The following is an 11,500-nucleotide window of genomic DNA, read 5'->3' as shown; positions in this document are numbered from 1 at the left end:
TTGTTCTCATTCAATAGTGTCAGGTCAGTCAAATCAATAATATTTTCTTCTAAACTGGGTTTAAAGACAATATTAATAGTCTTTACGGCAAGAAATCCAAGGTGAATAGGGTAAAACATTAACTAATAGATATCAGTATATCTATGGCTGATTGATAACAAAATTCTTGTTTCATTTTGTTGACATTAAATCAGAAAATATTTTTTAGGAATAAAATGTTGTATAAAATCAGGCAAACTATACATGACCCAACCCTCTGTAATGAATATCAGAATTCAGAATCTAGAATAAAACTGTAAAGTTTGGTGTATATGAGAGCTACTGAAGTGGAGATTTCGGGCTTAGCGAATAAGAAAAAAAAACTAATTTTGAGAAATGGTTTTTAAAGATATATATTGTAATGGAAATCTAATGGCACAGATAAAGTGCAATAAAATAAACACTTTTTTAGATGCTTGCTTTCCACTAGTCTGAAACAACACAATATGAAAAGTCCAAAATCTCAAATTGACCAGTGCATGAAAAAATAAAAATAAACCCAATGTTTTTGTCTGCAGTGTGTAAAACAATTACAAAACAATTTTGAAACCTGGAACAAGACAATCCAGCGTTAGTCCTGCCTTAAAATTAAACCTGGGTTAACATCTTGAAGTGTGAAAAGCCCATTGGTATCCTAACCTTGGCAGGGGCCGAGGTGCCCCGGTGTGCCCTCCCACAAGGGGCGTATGTACGGCTGCTGTGTAACCCGACACCCGGCGCTCGCCACAGCTGCTCTCCAAACTGCTATTTAAAAAAGGAAAAAGGATGAAACTTCCACTCCTGACTCCTCAAACCCCCCAAGCACCAAACATCCAGTAGCTGCTGTAGCTGTTGCCAACCCGGCATAAATGCCTACAGCACCCGGGCAGGACCGGACAGAATCGCCCGCGGATTATTCCCGTCGCTCCACGGGAGGGATTTATGGTGGTGTCGCGCGCAGCAGACCGGTGGGAGATCGTGCTCATTCCGCACAACGGTTTATCCGATGCATGAGACGACGGCTCGCGCTCTCGGGCAGCGACGCAGTCACGCAGATTAACGGATCAGGATTTTGACTGCCGGGACAAATGAATACAAATGAATTTAGCGACCCGAAGGAGAGTCCGCAGAACCTCTCGTCTGGTGGCAAAGTAAGTCTCAGTTTTACCTCATATCAGGTACCTATTTAACGGGTCAGTCATGCAGGTCGGGCACCTCCGTTACCCGGTTGCACCGGAGACAAAGAGCGCTTGGTGACTGGATGTTTGCGCAGGGCGCGCTGGTTTGTGTGTGTTGGTGCCGGGTGAATGGGTGCTTGTTCGCGCGCCGCTTTACCTGTGTTACTTGGCCAGCGTTCAGAACTGAACAGAACCCGATCTTTAACTGAAAGGGTCCAGGTGTACCAGCAGAGATGTGCTCGAGCCAGCTCTTTACCATCATTACGCGCAGGCAGCATAGGTTTCTGAAGAGGTCCAAGAACTCCAAGGTCAGTTTAATACACAACTTTTGCGCATTGGCATAGTGCATGAGGTCTTGACTGTGGATGAGGTCTTTGGGTTCATTTCTAACTCTAGGAAAGGGCCGTTTACATACGACGCATTCATGCTATTTTTATTGTCTTTTATTGTTCCTTTATGGATCCATTTAATATTGTTCCAATAATTGGTTTTTAATATTAAAACAAATAAATAACATTTCATTCATTCATTCAGTGAAACCCCAGTAGTCTAATTGAGTGTATGTTTATAGAGACACTTTATGTCATTGAGGTGACTGGGAAAATGTCCCAATTATCCTGAATTAACCCTGCATGTTGTCATATTAACAACCTGTCGGTTTTTGTTTTATTACGAGTCCAACAATGATTAGCGATTCATTCTAATTAATTCAGACAGATTCACGTGTTTTGGTTCACTTTGGAGAACCGGCTCGTATAGTGATTCGTTGAATTGGACTACAATGGTCATGCTGTAGCCTAGATTCAGAATCATTATCAGTTTATGTCGCCTCAAGATTAACGGAATCGAATGTCATCGCTTCCGGTATTGTTTGCGCTCTAGGGAAACGCGCTCAAGGTTCTATTCGAGGCGCTCGTGGAAACTTGGAATTCTTGGAAGCGTCTGTTGAAAATAGTCTCAGTGTGCTTGTATGTTTGTGTGTGTACGTGTGTATTTGCAACTGGGCATCACAGTCAAACCGCACAGAGACGCTAAACAAACAAGACTTCCGTTCCTCACACCTTCAACTGTGGCTCTGATGCCCGTGATGCGAGTGGACGCGTCACGAATGAATGAATGAATGAAAATTATATGATCAATAAGTTATGACAACATATAAGTTATACAAAATTAAACTCATTTTTTAAAAGTCAGTTTAATGTAGTTTAAGTTTAAATGACTGAAACATCCAAGTTGATTGGACTTAAAAATTGTAGGCAGCAACTTTTTTTTTTTACAGTGAATGAATTAATGAATGAATGGATAACCTGTTCAGGTCTTAGAATAGCAGAACAACTAGGCCTAGATGTAATGACATTTCTTGCATCATGTAAACCGAGAATGAAATGTGCTTTAAATTGTACTTGACTATAGAGGTTATTCAGCAATATTCCCATTTATAACATTCCAGGAATGTTTTATGCAACAATCTATAGAACGTTCGCCAGTGTGTAGCCTATATCAAAAATATACAAAAATACAACAAGCAAATGTTTAATCAGGTATAAAATACTCAATAGTTTTACATAGGCCTACATATTTTCAGAGCAGTGAAGCAGTGTGCTTTCGGTGACTTTGCATGTAGCCTATGGTTGTTTATGGTGTGTGTTATAAATACCATTCTGACAACCAGTAAACCACATATTTTATGATAGCTACCCAAATGCATTGCACGTAACTGGGGCAGGAAAGCAAGAAAAAAGTCCCTTAAATTAAAAGATTAAAAAACGAAACTAGGGAAAAAGGCCATGAGTAAATCTTGGAAATGAACCATTGAACCACTTCCAAGCAAACCTGAAAGTGAATAGAAACTGTAGTGTGCTAATGCTGTTCAATTGTAGACATCATATCACAGCTAAGGACACACATTTCCATAAAACGTTATTTGATTAAGCAATTGCGGGCCTTCCGCTAAAAGATGTAGTCCCTGAGGTGTAACTGAGGTGCGCAGTGATATATAGGCCTACAGTAGCTGGTGAACAGGTGTTTCCCTTCATGACTGTATTATGTATATTTAGCACTGCTGAAACGCTGAATTGACCAATCAACTATCCGTTTCATAACTATGTTTATGGTACCTCTGCTTTAGTGCATCTTGTGCGGCCTGATCTGAGCTCTCGAACCGCTATTCGTTTGTTTGTTTTTGATGCCGGTGATACCCGTAACCGGATACCTTGCACTTCCGCCACTGTCCACCAGGGTGCGCCCTACATAACACTAACTTCAGACCAGACAGGAATATAATGATGTTGGATCCTCTCTGTGAGAGATATGTGCTTGTGTTCTTCATATACACTTATATACCTCCAAATTTTAACACAAACATGTATTTTGTGCCTAAAAGGGAAGAGTGAATTGGATAAAGATGGTGTTGTAGAGCAGGGGTCATGTTCTTCCTCATCAATGTCCATCACTGTGTGCCGAACAGAAGGAATTTTCCACTCTTCTATTACTGAAGTAAAAGAGAGAAAGAGAAGGGTTGTTGTATGCAGGGATGGGTCTTTTTAGTCGTCTGTGTACATAGTGTGTGTTAGTGTGTGTGAGTTTACACATTTGTGTGTACATGTGTGGTTGCTACCATTGAAAAAAATTCCACTCACTAAATAACTAGGCCTGGAAAAGGGACATTTGAGCTAAATACGCTATTGACACTACACACACTCACTTTTACTTTAAATGAGGACATACTTCTTCTATGGGGAGGAGGACTTCTAATGATCTTATATAAGCTAATTATAATGAGTATTTATTTTATTTTGTAATTTTTCCCAACTGGCAACGTCCTTGGATGTCTCAAAATGGTTTTGTCTGATTTTCCTTACTTCTGCTGTCAAGTTTGTCCCCAAACTTGCACATTCATATTCACTTTTTCTTCTAAATCTGCTTTGACTTTAGTTATTGGGTATTTTAGCATCACCTAGAGATGTGAATCTGTCAGCTCAGTTTAACACATTTTCCCATGTTCCCATGCATTTTCCTTAAAAAAATCAAAACTTTAAACAAGATAGATAAGATTTCTGTTATTGCATTATACAAATATTCACTCACAGTGTTTATGGGACTCGAGATGCTTGACACATACACGAGTAATTCTCTGCAGTGAACACACACACACAATAGAAAGAGCACATTCAGCTGCGACACACACACACACACTGTTTCTCACTCATCTGTTTGTGGTGGCTTACTAACTGTGAGGTCAGACTGGCCGGTGTTTCTGCCGTTCTGATTGGCTGAGAAACTCTGTGGCGAGACGCTTCACTTCCTGACTCAGGTACGGGGATCCTGGGGGAGTCTAGGGCCGCGTGTTTGTGCATGATAGACAAAAGTGTGTGTGTTTTGTGGTCACCAGGTAATGTTTAAAGCAGCTGTCAGGCGAAGGCGCACACACACTCCGCATACATGTTCGCATACACAGTGGGGGTTTGGAGCGCTCCGTCTACCCTGCCAATCATAATTGAAATCCTTTTCCTATGGGTCACTTCCTCTTTCATGTGCCTGTGAAATCAGAGGTTAGGGTGCAAAGGTCAAAGTTCAACAGGGTCAGTCTGGCAAAAAACTACATCTGAGGTTCCTTTGTGGAATCGTCACACATAAAGTCTAACAGTTTTCACTGTAGTATTAGTGTTGTTTGCTAAGGTAAGCCGAAGTTTCAGGGGTTATTTATCTGTGAGGATTATATATATATATTTTTTTGATTAGCCTACCTTTGCCGTCATCTGACATTCAGTTAAACACTGTTAAATGTAATAATTAGCACATCTCAAAATAAATACTATACTGTATACTACTTTTAAAAAGTTTGGGATTGAAAAGATTGTTTAATGTTGAAAGTTTGTTTTCTTATGCTCATGTTTCTTATGCTCATTTGATAAAAAAAATGCAGTAAAAACTGTAATATTGTTAAATGTTTTTACAGTTTAAAATAACTGTTTTCTATTTGACTATATTTTAAAATGTAATTTTAAATGTGTCTTCAGTGTCGCATCATCTTCAGAAACCAACCTAATCAGTCATATTATTATCAATGTTTAACAGTTGTGCTGCTGAATATTTTTGTGGAAACCATGATACATTTTTTCAAGGTTTTTTGATAATTGGAAAGATTCGGTAAAGTCGTCTCAGCTGCCGTTAGAAGCTCCGGTTGCTTTAGAAACGCTCAATGTCCTGAGACGCCAGCTTATGACTGCACATTCGCATTGGCTGGTTCAGCCTGAAAAATGCAGTTTTTTGTCATGATTTGAGTGTTTTGGAACAAAATTTATGAGGGTTTTTGTCAGATTTCATTGAAGATTTCAAATGGAATTTAATCATAAGCTTGGTGAACAGCTTTGGAGAATTTGATGTTCCCCCATTGATACAAAAGAGCTGTACTTGCATGACTGAAATAGCTGACGAGAGGCGTTTCAAAGATGGAGTGAATAAAAGCCTAAATTCAATCTGTTCATCATATAAAGTGATTGTGTCCCTTCAAAAAATGTGGACTAAACCACTCAATTCATATGGATTAGTTTTACAATCTCTTTATTAATTTTTGAATTGTCAAAGTGGTAGTTGCTTAGCTGTCAATGAAAGGACAGAAAGCTCTCAGATTTTATCAAAAATATATTTTTTTGTGTTCCGAAGATGAACGAAAGTCTTACGGGTTTGGAACAACATGAGCGGGAGTAATTAATGACAGAATTTTAATTTTTAGGTGAACTATCCCTTTAAAGTGACTTGATATACTTCTTATGTATACGTTTATATGCATATTTTGACCATTTCCAAATGAAAGAAAAGAAACTAAAAACACGCACAATGTTTTCATTCTATATAAACATGGAAATACATTTAACCGGCCGGCATCATCCATCAGGTTGAAGGTTTACTCCATTCATTCCGGAATGATGGTTTTGCCAGTAAAATGTTCCACTTGTTTGGGTCGAGGCCAGTGCAAGAAGCCTGAAATGTGTACCTCCATTGTAATGATGATGTTTTGACAAGTGGCTTCTGTTATGTAAAGGTCTGATTCAACATCTAACTCTGCTACCCACAAAATAGTGGAAATTCAAATGAGTAACTGTGTCTTTCTCTCTCTGTGTCTCTAGGAGAGCTCTTCTTCTGTGTATTCTACTTTATTGTACTTCTTTTGGATTCACCCAAGTACTCTTTGAAGGTAAGATGTGAAAGATATAAACATGCAACATTTGTTTGCATATGTGTGTGATTGCATTGAAATGGTGGTTAAAAATTGGGGGGGGAAATGAGGTTAAAACTAGATTTTTGAGGCCACTGAATTATTGCACAATAATAAAGTTTCATGTTCTTACACAGTTTCCACTAAGTTTGGAAAGTTTTACAACATTAAACTTAATACCCTGATTCATGAAACACAAACACCCTCTCTCTCACATACGTATGAGTTTCCTTACCCGACTTTTACCTTTTCTTCTGCCAAACATTGCTCAGTTCTGAACACTTTTCCCCAGTAAAGCATGTCCTATAACCCCTTTTACATGAATGAGTGTGTGCGTCTTTTTTATAGAAAAAATGACATCATGTTCCCTCTTGACTGCTGATTCATGCCGAACTCAACAGTAACACACATATGAAAAGGCCTGGGAATAATGTTAAGATAAATCTACAGAATCAACCGAAGATCACAGACTTTAAGATCCGTTCACACTGACAGCAATGAGAGTTCACTGAGTGTGTGTGTGTATGTATATTTATATTAAACTTTCTGTTGACTGTCCAAAATATCAGATGAAAGTTTTCATGGTGCATGTCACATAATATTTATGCTGCATCTTAAGACACCTAAATTTGGCAGAATTATGAGGAAACATCACATGTACCTGTTATCTCGAAATTAATAGTGACAAGCTCAGCTAAAATTTTATCCATTCAAGAAAGCTATTGATTTGATATGCTAATATTTTTTAATACTGCAAAGCAATGAAATAATGTCTAATTAATAAACATGCTATTTTACCCAATTTGTATGTGCACACTCACTGAAATCAGATGCATTGGTCAAGTTTCTAGGATGATTCTTGGAAATGCACAATTTAATTTCTGCAATGTTTGCCTTTCGGTGATCAATTCTGAATAGTTTTTTTTTTTAGCTAGTCACATTAGCTGTAAATGATATTTGACTAATTACTCTGGAGCCACCTAAAAATGACTTCATGACAAAAGAGATTGGCTGATAGCACCACAGGAACATGCCCAGTCCCAAAACCATTGATAGTCCTTCACCGTTTAATGGGTGTGAAACACAAACATTTGCTCATTCAGGTAATTAAAAAGCATCATTCAGACAGTGTACTATTGTGTGAAGTAGTTCCTGGCGTTGTTCTCGTACGTTTGGCTCTGTCCTGGCCTTGTGAAGCCAACCCTGACCCAAGTTAAACACACACACACACAAGTTCACTGTGATAAGTTCACAAAATTTCCTTGTCAAAAGCCAGTTTTTAGCACTAGAGTTTTGGCATCAGATACAGACATGCAGCTGTTAACTTGCTGCTGCTTTTTTAGCCCAAAGGATGTTTTCCGGCTGGAATTTAACACACATGGCACAAAAACTGAATTAGCACGTTAAAATGATGTAATAGGGAGCAATGGACCTCCTAAAGATGTCATGAAATCAAAATGAAAGTTTTATAGCGTTAATAATGTGTTCATATGTGTTAGCTATCTAAATGCCATCCTATATTTATACTCCTTGTCACTTGCACTAAGCTGATCTCCACTTTCTGTACCTCAAACTTTGCACGGTGTATAGAACCATAATATATGTATATATAATTATATTTATATGTATAACTGTGAATATGCATATGTGTGTATTAAGATGTGTTTGGGTTTGTGTTGCAGATGTGGACGTGTTGCAGCGGTTGGCTCTGCGTGCTGAGCTCGGTTCTCGCGCCGTTCCCGCTGGCGTCATCTCCCTCCGCTCTGGAGTCATCCTCACGACACGGGCACGAGTTACCACTGCGACACGCTCTGTGTTCCCACCAGAACTCTTCTGGAACTGCACTATTATCCTGAGCATCCGATCTCACCGCTTAAACTCAGCATTTCTCTTCTCCGTCCTATCTGGGAAAAAGATTCAGCTCGGGCTGGAGATTTCGCCCGGCAAGCTAACGCTTCACGCCGGCCCTGGGAATGCCGCGGTCTTCCCGTACAACCTCCATGACGGACGCTGGCATCATCTAGCCTTCGTTCTTAATGGGCGATCAGTGACCCTACACTCTCCCTGCTCGGAGAGCAATGGTGGAGTTACGCAGAAACTCCCCATACTTCCCGAACGTCTGAATCCTCGTGGAACATTCCGCTTGGGCGGCAACAGCGCTTTGCTTCCGGGTGCGGGACCCTTTGAGGGGGCGGTTTGTCAGTTTGATGTGGTGCCCTCGGCACAAGCCCAGCAGAATTATTGCAGCGCCATCCGTAGGCAGTGCAGAGAAAATGACACCTACAGGCCAGCGCCTCCCGCTCTACTTCCCCTCCCATCCCGACATGCCCCACCACTATTGGCCCACACATTACCACCTAATCGCACTTTCACTTTCACTCCCACTAATTTCCTTTGGACATCCATAAATGGTGCAGTAGGGTCTTCTGCTGCGAGAATGAACGATGGTGTACGACCCAAGCCTTCCTCTACCACACCTCCACCCCTTTCCTTGATGCGAACAGGACTTGAACCTCCTTTATCTAGGGAATATTTAAATTCTGTCACCCCCAAACCTACTCTCAGGACACCTAAGCCGACTGCCTCAAAACCTGCTGTCTGGCTTACCCCCACAAAACCAGCTGGATCCAAACCCACTCCAGGAAAAATATCTCCCAAATTTAGCGCGACAAAGTCTTCTGAACCAAAGCCCACGATTGCTAAACCAACCTCTTCCAAATTTGGAAGTTCAAAAACAACTGGACCCAAAACTACGCCACCAAAACCTTCCAAACCAACAGCTGTAAAACCCACAGTAAAGAAGCCAACTCTTGCGCCAAAGCCCATTAAGATCAACGCTACGAAGAATACTTCTACTGGTGCTCAACCTATCAATCCTAACAAGAAACAAAAAAACAATTTAAAATTGTTAGACCCAGAACCGACCACCTCCAAAAGTCCCTCGCCAACCAACAAAATGCCACCCAAATCCAAGCCCTACACCACACTACCAACCCAAAAATCCACACTTGTCCCAAACCCCTCACCCAAAAAGAGCCTCCCAACACCCAAATCCACTCCGTTCACCACCGCTGCGCCAAACAAACCATCAAAAACTCCCAAAGTCAATCCTGACGAACCTAAAATGCATTACGTCACACCACGCACTCTTGGGTTTGCCGTCCAAACTGTGACTCTTCCAGCTTTCGACGATTTCCAGAGCTTTGAGGTGGAGCCGACATACTTTTCACTTCTGGTTGGACTGCCAGGACAAAAAGGAGATCCTGGGACAATGGTAGGAGAACCGCATCGTGTGTGTGTGTGTGTTATCAGGGCCGTGGCTTGTGTTCGATAAAGTCTTGATAGTGCATCATATGTCACATTTGAGATTATAGGTAAAAATGGGCACATAAGCAGACAAAAATGTTCATAAATGTTCCACCTATAGTGACACACATGAAGATATACAGAAGAGAGGAAATTTTGTTTTGCAACATCACATAATCCTACTTTTCTTATAAAAATTTCAGAAGTTACCAGCAAGTATTTTATCTCTCCGCACTGAAAGCGAAAATGCTGCATGACACAGTAACATCCAATGAGAATGTATTTGATGTTAAATCTGGAGCAAGATCTTTGACCAATGAAATTTCCCTGCAAGCGGGTCTGTCTAGCATGGGACAATACAAATAGCAACTAACTGACTATGGGCCCTATTTTAACAATCTGAAACGCAAGTATCAAGCGCGAAACGCAAGTAACTTTGTGGGCGGGTCTTGGGCGCTGTTGCTATTATACCGGCGGGATAAATGACTCTTGCGCCCGACGCAAATCTAAAATGGGTTGGTCTGAAGTAGCTTCATTACTCATAGGTGTGGTTTGGGCGTAACATGATATAAACCAATCAGAGCGACATCTCACATTCCCTTTAAGAGCAGGCGCGCTTGTTCCATGGCGGATTGCTATTATAACGGCGGATGCGGCGCACGCCAGGAGCGGTTCACAGCCGAGGAGACCGACGTTCTCGTCAGGGCCGTAAAAGACAGAGAAGTGACGTTGTATGGGGATGGAGAAACACACCCAAATTAGCTTCGGTTAAACAGGCGTGTAATAATTTGGGTAAATGTGTAAGCTAGATTTATGCCTGTTTTTTCTCATCTTCATGGACACAACAATGATTTCCCTCGTGTGGAATATTTTTCCTTGTAATAATCTATGACTTGTAAAAATGAAAACTGCTGCTTCTGTGCAGATGAGAGAATCAAAGTGCATGCGCTTTGTGCACACGCTACATTGATTATGGCCAAGCATGTGCCCTTAAAATAGCATATGAATAACGCGCCACTGACTTTAGACTAGGTTTTTCCTGGTCAGTGGCGGAATTGTTTTCTAAACCTGCAAAATAGCACCAGGGAACGTTTGCACCGAAACACGCCGCCTCTTTTCGCTGCACCGCCCCCGGGAGCGCAAGTTCATTCCCTAGTTTACTGACGTGCGTCTGTGGAGGGAAAAGTCCGCTGTGCGCGGGTGCAAAATAGGAATGATACATGTGTCGGTGTACAAAGTCAATTGCGCTGGGTGCAAAATAGGGCCCATTATGTCCTATTGCTGGTCATGATTATAGCTGCTTAGGACATTACACGTCATCAGTGTGTTTCATGAGGCTGCATTGTAGACAGACAGTCACTGAGCGCCGCAAACAAGCAGCATCCGCCTTTTACAGTTTCCCCTGAACCTAAACTACGATGGCAACGTGTATGGCAACACTATTAATGCCGAAATGATTCTGCAGCAGTCAGGTCGTACAAGACAGATCTCTCCAAGCTGTTTTCGTTCATTATTATTTTAACGTTACGGACTTTGAGATATGAGGTCATTTAACGCCGTCTCTCATGACGCTTTGCAGACTCTGCTGTGTGTGTTCATGTGTTTTGAAGGAGGTGTGGATTTGGAGACGCTCTGAAGGGAGGGTGGGATCTTATTCTCTCTGAAACTGCACACCCTAGCTTTAACAAATAAGAGATATCTTTTATCCCTTGTCACGCCTGGTTAAGGATCAACGAGGTGCCATTTTTACTTGCCGCAATAATAACTGTTTTTATACAGT

General features: G+C 41.0%; 1 protein-coding gene across 1 annotated transcript in view; it reads left to right on the top strand.

The window, feature by feature from the left end:
- The first annotated feature begins 815 nt into the window (after positions 1-815).
- Positions 816-11,500, top strand: part of col27a1a (collagen, type XXVII, alpha 1a) — a 63,376-nt gene continuing 52,691 nt past the window's right edge. Inside the window, exons 1-3 of the mRNA XM_084136668.1 lie at positions 816-1,169; positions 6,326-6,393; positions 8,097-9,688. Of these exons, the coding sequence (XP_083992794.1) occupies positions 1,117-1,169; positions 6,326-6,393; positions 8,097-9,688 (1,713 nt within the window). The 5' untranslated portion in view covers positions 816-1,116. The remainder of the gene's footprint in view (positions 1,170-6,325; positions 6,394-8,096; positions 9,689-11,500) is intronic.

Source organism: Abramis brama (assembly GCF_963993115.1).
Source record: "Abramis brama genome assembly, chromosome: 15".
NCBI lineage: Eukaryota > Metazoa > Chordata > Actinopteri > Cypriniformes > Leuciscidae > Abramis > Abramis brama.
This window is presented reverse-complemented; position numbering and strand designations above follow the sequence as displayed.